This window comes from Pteropus medius, unplaced genomic scaffold (genome assembly GCF_902729225.1).
Source record: "Pteropus medius unplaced genomic scaffold, Ma_sr-lr_union100, whole genome shotgun sequence".
NCBI lineage: Eukaryota > Metazoa > Chordata > Mammalia > Chiroptera > Pteropodidae > Pteropus > Pteropus medius.
In genome coordinates this window covers 2340-15848 of record NW_024341754.1, presented here as the reverse complement: position 1 = coordinate 15848, position 13509 = coordinate 2340, and the positions used below count along the sequence as shown (strand labels likewise).

Here is a 13509-nt window from a genome sequence, read left to right as displayed (position 1 = left end):
TTTATAGCTAGAGAGGACTTTATTCACCATCTACTCCAGCAACAAGAATAATTACTTCATGGTGGCAATAATTACGATGTGTTTAGCAGTTTACAATTTATAAAGTGCTTTTACAGTCAACAAGTATTTATCGAACTAGGATGGAGGCTAAGACCTGGCTATGTGATGACTGTGGAGAAATGAGTGCTCCTGAGTTCTCTGTACTTCCATCACTGGTTGAGGAATCCTCTAGCCTCCTTGCTACCACTTAGGCCCTGTACAGTGGGAAAGTCCTGGATGGGGATGGGGGAGCGGGGAGGAGGGGGAGTATAAGAGGTCCTGTCCAGCCAGGATCTTTATCCCCATAGACTGGTTAAAACAGTGATCTGTCTGCCCTCCAGGCCTGTCAGGATGAAGGAGACTTTGAGGCAGAAGGAAAGGCAGCGCCCAGCCTAGCCCAGCTGCTCCCCATCCCGTCTCTCTTCCAGGCTCCTCCACCCTCACCTGGGACCCTCATACTGTGACTCCACGGGAACCACGGTCCTCACCTCCATGGGCAATCTCAAAATATTTGCCCTCCTTTGGGTTGTCATATATGTAAACCCAGACTCTCCCGGCCAAGGGGGTCCATCTTGAGGCTCTGGGAAGCAAAAGCAACCTACTCAAAGCTCCCTCTTCCCCCAGAAAAATGACACGGACAAGCAGATATGGAAGGAGGAGGGGAAGTCTCCTCCAGCTGTTGGGAGTGGACCCAACAGTAAACTTGATCAGACAGCCCTGTCCCACACTGGATAGGCCGGGGCAGAGGACGGTTCCGCCCACGGAGAGCGGAAGCTGAGCTGGAGGAGCTGAGGGGGAGGAGCCGTTCCACCCAAGAACAGGTCCAGGCGCGCGCGGAGCGGAAGGCGCCCCGGCCCTCTTGCGCTACTGTCACCTTCCTACTGTGACGCGGAACCTTACATAACCAGCCTTCTCCATGCAGAGAGGGAGGCCGCTGCTGGGCCGCTGTGTCTCGTCGTGGAAGCCAGTGAGGATGGCCAGCTCCAGGGTGGCGCGCCAGGCCCCGCATGCGAATAAAGTGGCCCTAGTAACGGCCTCCACCGACGGGTGAGTGCCTGGGCCTGAGTCTTTGAGGCCCCCCACTGGCTGGAAACTGGTACTAACTCCTAGTTCTTTGCCTCCTGGGCAGGGCCGTGTGTCTTCAGGCACACACGCAGCCAAAATCTGGTCCCGGAAGAAAGGAAACACGTTGGTGGGCCTGCAGCCCTTCCCAATCCCCTGGCCAGTTTCCTATCACTGCTGCCTCTGGCCCAACTGCGGCCACCTCAGTGCTGCCCCCATCAATCCAGTCTCCCAGCGCTCTGGGCTGTCCCAAACACCCTGCCCCACTTAGAGTCTAGGAAGACCGTACAGACGCCAGAAATCCAAGGCAGTCCGGATTTCAAAAACCCTCGCCCCCTGCCTCAATGGACTATGGAAATGATCCAGACACCCCATTGGGGCACCCGGACAGGTCTCCAGAACCACAACCCACACCACTTACCTAGACAGACCACAAGGCCCATGTATCCTGATTTTTGTTCAGTTCAGTACATTTTCACCTCCCTTGCCCAGACTGTTTCTCACCCACCACTCTTGTCTACACTGCTTCTCATTCCCACAGGACTTTGCGAGACGCCAGCTGTAAACAAATCTAAAATACAAATGTACTCAAATCGTTAATGGCTAACAATTGCAAAATGTGTAACCCTTACTCCCAGAGGAGTAATATAAAAAATTTACATTTTTAACTAGAGATTCACCCTTTCATCTGCACCCCAAAACATAACTGAAAATAGAATTTTTTAAATTTTTTTTTTTAGGCGAGGCAACCCTTGATTGACTTCACAGATTGCAAGGACCTTGTCAGCTTACAATCCTTTATTTATTTATTTATTTATTTATTTAATTTTTTTACGCCTACAGCACCTGGTCTTCCTAGGTGGTCTCCCATCCAAACACTAACCAGGCCCGACCCTGCTTAGCTTCCAAGATCAGCCGGGATCAGGCTTGTTCAGGGTGGCATGGCTGTAACTAAAAAATAGAATTTGGGGATGATGTAAACTAGTAAGGAAGATATTTGGAGGCAGGGGCTCTTTTGAGTAAAACTTCCAATCATGGAAGTGGTTGCTGCTACACCCCTAGCTCATTTCTCTCCCCTCAGTCCCCATAGGGTATGGGGCCTGTCACCCATGGTGGGGCCTGTGGAAAGTGATGTCACTTCCTGGGAACCTAGTCTGAGGACCAAAACCATAAGAAAAATAAGTAAATGGGTGCCCAGAAAGTGCTAAGCATGTCCATCTGTATGATAATGGCTGTGCCATTAGCCCTATTTTACACATAATACAGACATTTGGAGGTGATACGAAGAGCTAGAATTCAAACCCAGGCAGTCTGCCTCCGGAGCCAGAATGACTCAGCTTCTTTCCTGTACTGACCTTGACGGTCCTTTTCTCTCTCTGCTCACAGGATTGGCTTTGCCATCGCCAGGCGTCTGGCCCAGGATGGGGCTCATGTGGTGGTGAGCAGCCGAAAGCAGCAGAACGTGGACCGGGCTGTGGCAACGCTGCAAGGAGAGGGGCTGAGTGTGACAGGCACTGTGTGCCACGTGGGGAAGGCCCAGGACCGGGAGCAGCTGGTGGCCACAGTGAGTGACAAGGATATGGGCACAGAACCAGGAGATGGCAGAAGGGAGTCAGCCTGAGCATCCTTCTCTGCTTTCTTAGACAACATTGGTGCGATCCGAGCCAGCACTATAAACTAAAACATAACAGTGCATTCTGCATACCCACACCGGTCTGCCAGCACATTTTCATTGTGTGCCCTTCTGTTATGTCTCCAAGAATCATGCCATACCAGTCAGAGAATCAAAAACCACTCTAATGCTTCAACCCTGCATCAGCCCTTGGGGGCACCAAGAAAAACAGCTGGTCTCGGTTCTCCAGTAGTTTCTAATCTAATTGGACAGATGAGAAGGGTAAATACAATCACAAAATAATGTTCTCACCCGTGAGCTAGTAAGCGATCACTCCCTTGTTCTTCAGCATATAGAGTCAAGTCCCTGGAAACCTGCAGGTGGCAGCCTACCATGTTTCAGCCACCTACTGGGTGCCATTTACTTTGTTGAGAGCCTTACACAGGCTATCTCTAAACCTGACAACAACCCAAGCAAGGCAAGGACTATTCTCCCTGTTTACACTCTGCTCAGAAAGCTGGAGCAACATCCCAAGGTCCCACAGCCAGTAAGAAAAGAGCTGTTAGTCAACCCAGACATGCCAAGCCGCCTACCAGGTATTTTCCCATTAGTATCTAGTCAGGTTTGGGGTACTCACTTGGACTTTAGTCTCAAAGACAATGTCTAAGCAGTCTCAGAGTTGGTGCTTGGCACCAGCCTTCCAGCTGCACAAGAAAATCTGAACATCTGGCAAAAGAGGCTCCCCTTCCCTCAGACTCAGGGCGCACACTTTATTCCCTGGAGTGAAAGGGGGAAGCTACCCAAGAATGGAAAGTATGGGGTTGTGCTAACCAATTGGAAGGTTGGTAGAAATAATTTGGGTAATCTTAGAAGAGGGGGTCAGTTAAGCGATGATGGTAGTATAGTAGACGGTATAAGGTAATTCCATTTTTAAGGAACTGTTTGAGAATATATAAATGTACATTGGAGAGAGCCAAATCTAGGTCCAAGAAAGTCACCTTGCCTGGCACAGGCTGCTGGACAGAGCCTGAGATTGGTTCCTTGATCCCGAGGCTGAAGGGAGCCATCTGGGTTCCTGGGCCAGTTAGTGACTAGCTGTATGAAATGTATGTAGCAACTTAATATCAAAATCCTGCCAGGAAAACCACCTCTGGCCCCCACCAGGTCCATTTAACCTGTCCTGCAGTCCTGGCCTGGCAGTGGAGCTTGAGCTAGACCTTGCAAAGTAGGCGGGATGGACAGATGGAGTAGAATGAGGTTTCAGGTGACTGCAAAATGAGCAAACAGCCAAGGAGGGACGATGGGGAGAGGAAGCACTGTCGGCCCACAGAGGAGAGCACGGGCTCAGGAGTGCTGGTGTCATGGGATACTGGAGAGGAGAGAGCACAGGCCTCTGCCCCACCCCTCCCCCACCGTGGTCTCCCAAAGGCGTTTAGATGTCCCTGGAGGAAATAAGAGGCCATGTGAGGTTTTGAGGAAGATGAAAGTGGTTATTAAAGAAAGAGAATCTGGCGCTGGTAGGAAAGCTATATTGGAGTAGAGAAGACTGAGCCAAGACGTCAGTGAGGAAGCTATTGCTGTTACTCAGGTCTAGAGCAGTGGTGGTGGGACCAAAATGGACACACCCAGTGGATAGTTAGTGAGCACCAACCAAGATTTTTTTCTAACTCAGTATCAAGAAATGAGAAATAAGAGGGATGAGTCAAAAATGACTCTCAAGGCAATGTCAGGGTGGAGAATGATAGGATACTCGTTAGCAATTTGAGATGTGTTCTGCCTGCTTCAGGGGTCACCTTGCGATGAGGAAAGCTGCTGCCCTGAGGATGATCACTACCCAGTGGCCTCTTGAAGCTTTTCAAAGGTGTAGTGAGCAGAAACTAAATTGGCCGCTTATCTACTCGAATATACTTTTTCTAAAAAATACACCTATCAGAACAGAACAACTCTTAACCACTTTCACGTAGTGATCATACAATTTAGATCAAGACTTAGACTCCAGCTGGGTTGTCAGAATACCTTTCTCATTAATCTTCTACAGTTCTCTGTCTCTGTTCAGTCAAAACGCAGGCTTCTCCCTTCTCTGTGCTGATAGGCCTAGAAGGAGAGGGGGGCAGGATGCACAGCAGAAATAAAAAAGCACCCCAGGTGATTCTGGTGCGATCCACCATCTTCTCTCCACCCCCAAACACACGCGCAGAGCACAGCACACATCACTTTCTAACATATTCTGCACTTTCCTAGTGACAAGTCCATAGGCCAGATTTACACAGAGCCAAGGCAGGGGACTGGGGCTTTGTGCCAGGACATCAAAATTTACAGAGCTCAAGAAAGTATTGATACTGGTTTTAAAAGATCATGTGATTTTAAATTTTGTTAAATTTTCAAGTTGACAGCCCAGGCATTCCTTCAGCAGTGTAGAAACAATTGAGCTTAGCACCTAGTTAGCAAGAATAATTAGTTAAAACAGGAGCTAGCAGATGATACACATTGTTAATAACACTCCTCTGTGCGCCAAATCAGGAAGCACAAAGTTGACTGAGGGCCCATATACTGCTGCTTGCCCCATTCTGGGCAAATGCAAATTCTGATTTCAGGGTGGCATATTGTTGGCAGATTCTGTTTAGCCATTTATCATTACTCCAGCACATGCCGGCCACCACCTACTTACAACAAGGTGAGATGTTACCTTTCTTGGTCTTCCCAGTTTCAATCTGTTTCTGCCTTGAATCTGACATGCGTTTGGGCCAAAAAAAGAAAAAGGTCAGGCAGGTCAAAAATGACATTATAAACAAGTACATAACTGCATTAAACCCAGGCTGGGGTCTTGCCCACCAGACCGATTTCAGTTTTGCTACCACTAACTAGCTTTGTGTCCTGAGCAAATCACTTCACCTCTCCCAGAGACCAAAATGAACAGTTTTCCTGTTCTTAGCCGGCCTTATTATGTCATTACTGAGAAATTAACTTCCCTGGACCTCAGTGTCATCACCTTTACCATGAGGTCACGGGGTTAGATGACCTAAAGGCCCCTCCCATGGTAACTTTCTATGAGTCTATTTAAAGTCATTTCTCCATTCAGGTAGGTGTGGACAGGTTGAATTTGAGATAATGTTAACTCATTCAGGGAGAACTGGACAGTAAGCACTTAGGGAAATGGGGCTGGGACTCAGTATGTAAAGAGGAAGAGTCTAGAAATAGATCTTGTTGTGAGAGCAGAAGTCATGAGAATAGAGGAGCACCACAAAGAGAAAGTATAAAAAGCAAAGGGTCAGTGACAGCCTTAGAAGAAGTTGGAGCAGTAAGAAAAGATGACAAAGAAATTAGACAACCTTAAATGTTTAGCAACAGAGCTTAAGGTAGCTTTGGAGAAAAATGTTTCAAGAAACAGAAATGTCATTTTGACATCATTTTGTTCCTAAGAAGGATTCTTTATCAACACTGATAAGTGCACCTCCCCTACTGACCTGCATGCAGCCCAGACTCAGACTTTACTCCTCTCTCTAGGCTGTGAAGCTTCATGGGGGCATTGACATACTGATCTGCAACGCTGGTATCAACCCTTTCTTTGGAAACATAATAGATGCCACCGAGGAGATATGGGACAAGGTGAGAGGGGATTAAAGCAGCAGAACTATGGGCCTCAGAAAACAGTACAAACTCAATCTGCTTTTAGAATGCAATTTGTCAAGTGCCTTGTAAATGTGAGGAATCCTTTGCCACAATGCCTGGCATGCGCCTGGTAAAGGGTGAGTAGGGGGTGGATTCCCCCCTCCCTACCCATCTCTCATTGCTTGTGCTCCCCAGTTTTATCTTTCTCCATTTGCTCCTTGCTAGCCTCCTTCTTTCCTAGTCCCCAACCCCCTCACCGCTTAACCAGGCTCTTCTTCCTGGTTTATTTCCAGCAGACATGGCAGCTAATCTGCCAATAACTAATATACTTACATTCACACACCATTCGTCCCCTTTTCAGCTGCCAAAAAAGAGTATTTCTCTGTAGTTGGAAAACTTTAATAGCTGCTAGTTAAGTGAAATACCAATTCTGGTGAAATGACCTAAGTTGCCACTTTATAACATACAGCCTTTGAAAAAAAACCTGTGCTCTTTTCTTCTTAAATGCAATGTCAAGAAAATCAGAGATCCAGATGTCTAAATTCAAGTGCAGAATATTGGTTTTTATGTGAGTGTGTATCATTATCTTATATGCATAATATATTTCACACGCCTACATTTTTTAATTATAAAGCCTTAATTAAAATATTTGTCTTTGTTTACTAAGGCTAATATTCTCATATGATTTAGAAATGCTAAATTTTTTATGAACGCCCATGGTTTTGCTTTCTATTCCGATGTCATCAATAATGTCTCAACACTTATATTTAAGAATACTAAAATATTATACTTTGTTTATCAGTGTTTCACAGACATAGAGACCAAAGTGCCAAATGCTCTTCAGTGAGTCAGTTCCTGATTGATAGTCTTTAAAGTAGAGAAACATTTTCATAAGAAGTCTGAATAGGAACCATAGGAAAGGAATTTCAAACCAAATAATTTTCCTTTTTAGTTTACGTTTTTAAAAAATATCATATCTAAATGCCAAGGTTGATCCTTAATTGAACTGTGAATTTTAAAAATAAGGACATTGGGGAGACAGTTGGGAAAATTTCATTATGGACAACATATTCGATAAAATCATTAGTATTAATGTTAAATTTCTGGATATGATCATGGATTGTGGTGTATCAGAGAATGTCCATAAGTATTTAAGGTTAGCCCATTATGACATCTGCAGCTTACCTTCAGTGGTTCAGGAAAAACCTGTATAAATACACAGATAGCAAAAATGGAACGAAATGTTAAGAGTTGATGAATCTAGGTAAGGAATATCATTGTATTTCTATGTCAAGTTTTCTGTAAGATTGAAATTTTTCAAAATAATAAGTTTGGGGGTGGTTTCGGGGGGTGGGGGAGAGGACTATCCCAGCAGTGGCCTAGAACAATGTAAACGAAGGGCATGAATTTGTTTTAAATTATGGATGTGGGGTTTCGATTGCAGCCTATGCCCCAGCTACCCCAAAAAGTGCCTCCTCATGATGCCACTTTCTAACAAATGTCCAGGCTGACGATCCATCCTGGAGGGCAAGGGCATCTCACTCCCCACGCTCGGGAGCCGGAGGAGTGCTGGAGGTCAGGCCACATTTTCCTGAGAAGCACAGCCCACTCTGGGGCAGGTCCAGGAGGCCGACCCTATTCCAGGTTCTCCCTAGTTGGAAGAAACACAGGAAATCCAGCTCAAGTCCAAAATAGTCCTGAGAGTTTAGGTCCATTCTGGGCCAAATCATACTTAGCTGGTTAGGAAACGAGATAAATCAGGCTCCATTCTTTCTCGCCCAAACCTAGTGTTTTGTTCTCTAGCTGAATAAGCCAGTAAAAAACACTTCTCCTTGGGGCTTGGTTTCTTCACTTGTAAGGTCCCAAGAAATCATCTCTAAGATCTCCGCCAGCCCCAACTAGCAGATCCTAGGCACCCTATTATGACTCCGCATCACCCTGCCTTCTCTAGCTGTCTCCCCTCATACTGTTTCCCCTTCTTTTGGTTTCAGCTTCTGGACACTAATGTGAAGGCCACAGCCCTGATGACAAAAGCAGTGGTGCCAGAGATGGAGAAACGAGGGTACGGAGAATGAGAGGAAGCCTGGGTGCAACGGGCCTCATGCGGGCTGAGGGCATGGGTCTTTTCTGGGAAGAGGGTCATTCTCTTCTTTTTCCAGAGGCGGCTCAGTGGTGATCATATCCTCCATAACAGCCTACATTCCGATACATGTAAGGACCCCTTTCTCTGCTGCTTCCATCCCTTCCACCATCCTGAAGCTTTCCACTCCTCCAGTTACCCTCAGAAGTTTGTGTCCCCTTTTGGAATTACACCACCAAGTCTATTCCCACAAAATAGTTGCCTTGCCTTCACAAACCCTAACCTAGGCGGTGTTTAGTCACCAGATAATTTTCTAACTGGGACCCTCCCTTACAGGAGATGCCTTATTATCTACTGCCCTTTATGTGTTCCAATAAGAACCAAGAATAGAAACGAAGAGACTAACCTATTCTCTCCTTTCCCCAGGGCCTGGGCCCTTATGCTGTTACTAAAACAGCCTTGCTAGGCCTCACCAAGAACCTGGCCATGGACCTGGCCCCAAGGAACATTAGGGTGAACTGCCTGGCGCCAGGAGTCATCAAGACTGAATTGAGCAGAGTGGTGAGGAGGGGGAGTCCTGCATCCCACCGGCACCCCTAAAGGGCAACTTTCTGGATGGAGAAGACCAGGGCCTGGGTCCTGAGCTCCCAGTCACTTCTGTCCCCACTCCCTGGGCTTTTCTACAGTCCCTCTCCATATCAGCCACCCGTCTAGACTAGACCCACTACTTTCTTGAGGTTTGTGGTGGAGACATAGGAATTTAGACTCTACTCACGCCATTTACTATCTCCTTAAATGGGTGGGGACTGGAGAGATGGAGCAAAATACCTCACTAGAACCTGAAAGAATGAAACAGAAAAGGATGGTGGGGAGAGACCGGGGGCTAAGAAGTGGGAGAGGCGTCTCTCCACCCTTCCTCTCAAGTGATGTTAGGGCAGAAGACAGTTTCTCCCCTCTCTGCCTCTCCCTTTCCTCTTCTTTCACATAAAGAGATTCCCTTTTTCCTGCAGCTTTGGGCAGACAAGGCAAATGACGAGAGTCTAAAAGAAAGCTTGCTGATAAAAAGGTAAGGCTGTCACAGGGAGAGTTAGGAGGGATAAAGACAGAAAGGACTGGCCCCTGACATGGCCCACAGCTCGTGTCTCTCGGTCCAACAGACAACACAGCCATGCTCTCTCCTCTGCCTCAAACATGCACACTTCACAAGTTCATGAAGATGAACTTGATATTCTTTAAAGTAGAGAAACATTTTTCATAAGCAGTCTGAATAGAAACCAAAGGAAAATAATTTGCCATTGTTTGCACTGTATCCCTACAGTGTTGTGCAAGGAGTCTGCTTCCATTGCAAAAACCAGAGAGGCACCCAGTTTTCAACAGAGCACAGCTCTGGGAGAGGCCCTGACTCCTCTCTCCAGCTGGCTATTTGCCTCCACCTCTGGACATCCCTAGCGACCAGGGACCAAATCTAAAACATGTTTTTTCAGTTTCCCTTGAATAAAGAGTCATTTCCAAAGCTCAGGGTGATGATCCTACAGTTCGAATAAAAGGAATGAAAATCTTTACTAAGTCCCAAAACTACTCCTGCCTAAGAAACTAGCCTCTTCCCCAAGGGGTTGGCCGAACTGTTCAGGCACCTTCGTCTGGCTTCCTTTCCTCTAACTTCCCTGCCGCTCTCTAGCTTCAAGCTTCTAAGAACTTGTCATTAGTGTCCCCATCTTGTCCTCCAAGGATGTGTGCAAGCAAGGCCTACTTAAGAAGGGACACCTCCTCAAGTGCTCCGAAAGCCATTCTGATGTCAGGCATGAACTGCAGGCCTAGTTCAACTCACTAATAAGTCAGAGTATTGTCATCCTAGAGCCCCCATGATGGATTTAGCCCTTGCTTTTCAATCTTAGATGCCCATTAGAATCTGCTGAGGTGCTTGTTAAACTACAGACACTCAGGCCCCACTCCCAGAGATTCTTTTTTAATTTGTCCAAGGTAGGATCTGGGCATCTTTTAGGGTGTGTGTGTGTGAGGTAAGCCTTCTCGATAATTACGATGTGCAGCTAGGGTGGAAAACCACGAATCCAGCCCTTCTAGGTTTGAGGTACCCACTCTGCCCCACTTCTAAGGCATTCTATGGTAGTTATGTTAACATGTTCCCTAACTATGCAATCACTGATACAAACACTGAGAATTAGCATATTCTCACAAAATGAACTTGACTCTAAGGGACGAAAATAGATTCCCGAAAAAGTTGTCTGTGAATTGAAGCTGTGCAAATGGAGCCATTTTAAACAAACCATTTACTGTCTAATAGAATCCCTGATGCTTGACTAGTATACACCAATGTGAAACAAATTCTTTGAAGTATGAAATTGCTGCTCACCAGTTTATCTACATAACTTTGGATTTTGGTGTCCTGAGTTCTCTAAAAAACAGTGTCTCTACACTATTTGAATATAATGTGAGTGGTTTTTGCCGAGTACAGTATTTATGCTTATACCAAATTATAACAGCTTATCATCATGATAACCCTTTTTGATGGAGAGGAAACTTATACACTGATCCTGAAAAATCACCTGATACTTTTTGATTAAGTGAATTTCATTCCCTGTGCGCCAGGTCAGGAGGCCCGGCCGGACTGATTTTTACTCCCTTGTTTTACCTATTCTCCAGGTTAGGCAAGCCAGAGGATTGTGCAGGCGTTGTCTCTTTCCTGTGCTCTGAAGATGCCAGCTACATCACTGCAGAGACAGTGACAGCGAGTGGAGGGCTCCTAGCTTGCCTCCAAGTACCTGGAAGGTGCCTGCCAGGGCAGAGATTGGCCTCCAATTCTTTGTCTGTTTCAAGCATTCATTAACTGGCCTTTCCCACCTCTGTCTAGCATACTGCTCACCTTATACACCACCCCCAAAATCAATTCTGCCCTGTAAAAAAGATCCAGCCTTCTCTAAGGTCAAGGTGTCATCTTATGAGGATTCCCATTGTTCCTGTAGCCTTGGGTAAAGAATTCCCCTGAGGACACAGGACAGGTGCGCTGAGAAGGCCGAGTCTACCCTGGCAAAGGCCAAAAAAAAAAAAAAAAAAAAAATTTTTTTTCTGGGTATCTGGGGAATTTAAGAGAGATGAGAGAGAAGAAATGGAGCTAAAAGGGAGGGAGGGGGATGCGGGTGTTGGAAATTAACAATTTTCAAATAAGGTGCAAATAAAATGCAAATGATCGTATTGCTTTCAAACAACGTGTTCATTTTTTAGTGTGGGGTGCATAGGTGTGGTAGCCGAGCAGAGCGCATAAGTCTGTGCGGACTAGATCGCTGGATCCCCCTAACCCTCCTCCCAGTCTTCAGGACCTAAGCGCGATGATCTGGGTTGGAGGTGTCTGTAGAGCTGCCAGCTGGGAAGAGATGTCAGGGAACTCCCAGGTGCTACATCCGCGGGGATGGTGCCAAGGACACCCCAGGGATCCCCAAGTCTAGGAGAGCAAGAAAGCTAGGACGGACTCCCCTAGATTTGGCCAAGTCCTCTTCTGGCATCGCTCTGGGCCCCGAGTGCCCTCGCGGAGCAGCGAAGACGAGCTGGACCCGCTCGAACAGACGGGAAAAAGGGAGGGGCCTTGTAAGGATGGCCCACGGTACCCAAGCCCACAAACAAAAGAAATGCGTTCTGCTCATGGTGCCCGAGGAGCGTGTGGCACGCAAAGCACAGACACACTGCCCCTCGCCCAGGAGACGACCTGGGCTCCGAGCAACACGCACAGAGCGTTGGAAGGAGGGGTGGAAGCGAGCGCGCGCGGGGTCTCCGGCGGCCGGGAGGCGCGGCGCGCATGCTCAGTCCGGCACCTCTCCGGATGGGGAGGGAGACCCGGCACTCGGAGGCGGGGGGAGGAGCGCTCGCGCAGCCGCCCCTGACGAGAGCGGGCTCGGCGGCTACTGCAGCGCTCAGCGCCGGGGCCCAGCCGGAGCCAGGTCTAGCATGTGCCGCGGCTCCCCGGCGGCGGCGGCGGCGGCGGCTCCTCTGCAGCAGCGGCAGCAGCAGCAGCCGCCATGGCCAAGCCCAGCGCGGAGCTCACCCGCGAGCTGCAAGGTACGAAGCTGCGGTGGTCTCCGGGACAAGATGCCCGTCTTGGAGCATCGCAGACCCAGTGCATTCCTCCCCGCGGCACACCCCAGCCCTAGTACCTCCCACCCCTGCCCCCGCCCCCACGCATCCTAGCTGCAAGGCAGCCCCCTGCCCTTGCATCCCAGCTAGGAGCATCTCTGTCCCCGGAGCATCCTCTGCTGCCCACCTTGCCTCACCCTGTCAGGTCCTTCTTGCCCCGGAGCCGCCCGTCCCTATCTTCCGTGAAGGTGCAGTCCCCTCGCGCTCCCCGGCTGACTCTCAGCGACCCTGGCCCACCCCTCGGCTAGGCGTCCAGTTTCCCCTATGGAGAATCCCGGTTTCCCCGCCGGGCGGAGCCAGGCCCGCCCCGCCTCACGATGGGAGCTGCCCCTGGTCCTGACCGCCTCTTGGCTCCACACCCTCCCTCCTTTCGGCCCCGCCCCGGAACTGGCCCTGGAGAGGCCCCCAGCAGCCCAGCAGCTCCCAGACCAATGGAGCAAAGAAGGGAATCAGGGAAGAAGGCCTGGATTGGAGCTAAAAGCAAGAGCAGGGTCTCTGCAGCTACCTTCCCACAGCTCCTGTCCCGGCCTGCCCCTTTTTTGCTACCCCACACCCATACCTCAAGGCCTCTTCTGTTTGCACGGTCCTCAGACTGGGCCCAAACCAAGGCCCAAGCCCCAGTACTGCCACAATCCTGACCCCCAGAATCCGGAGCACAGGCTAGCTCACACAGAGACCAGGACACTCAAGGATACTCAGCGGCATGCTGCACCTTGGCGATTTTCCACACCTCCACACACACACAAGCATAATCGTGAGATGTGTGTACACACATCTTTATAGCAATCGCACCCCCACACATCTCTCTCTCTCCCTCTTTCTCTGGGATATCTGAATGGTTCTTCCAGCAGATGGGTATGGGCTCATTTAAACACTAAATCCTTCCCACCCCATACCCACACCAGCACCTTCTGGCTCTGTGCCCCTTTCACAACTGCAAGCACAGCATACTCATTCACACTTA

General features: G+C 48.6%; 1 protein-coding gene and 1 pseudogene across 3 annotated transcripts; one reads left to right on the top strand and one right to left on the bottom strand.

Annotated features, from left to right (window-relative positions):
* The first annotated feature begins 820 nt into the window (after positions 1–820).
* On the top strand, positions 821–11483 carry LOC120593378 (dehydrogenase/reductase SDR family member 4-like). 3 transcript variants are annotated; one of them, XM_039851199.1, is made up of 8 exons: positions 822–1086; positions 2488–2665; positions 6218–6319; positions 8314–8384; positions 8482–8533; positions 8829–8963; positions 9413–9465; positions 11062–11483. In XM_039851199.1, exons 1-8 carry the CDS (start codon positions 956–958, stop codon positions 11066–11068), a joined length of 729 nt encoding a protein of 242 aa, XP_039707133.1. In that variant the 5' UTR covers positions 822–955; the 3' UTR covers positions 11069–11483. The 3 variants fall into 3 exon arrangements, with proteins under 3 accessions (XP_039707129.1, XP_039707133.1, XP_039707120.1); XM_039851186.1 differs by having other exon boundaries at positions 9413–9468; positions 11064–11483; XM_039851195.1 differs by lacking the exon at positions 6218–6319 and having other exon boundaries at positions 821–1086; positions 9413–9468; positions 11064–11483.
* LOC120594146 (uncharacterized) lies at positions 1936–2054 on the bottom strand (annotated as a pseudogene).
* Positions 11484–13509: the final 2026 nt, after the last annotated feature.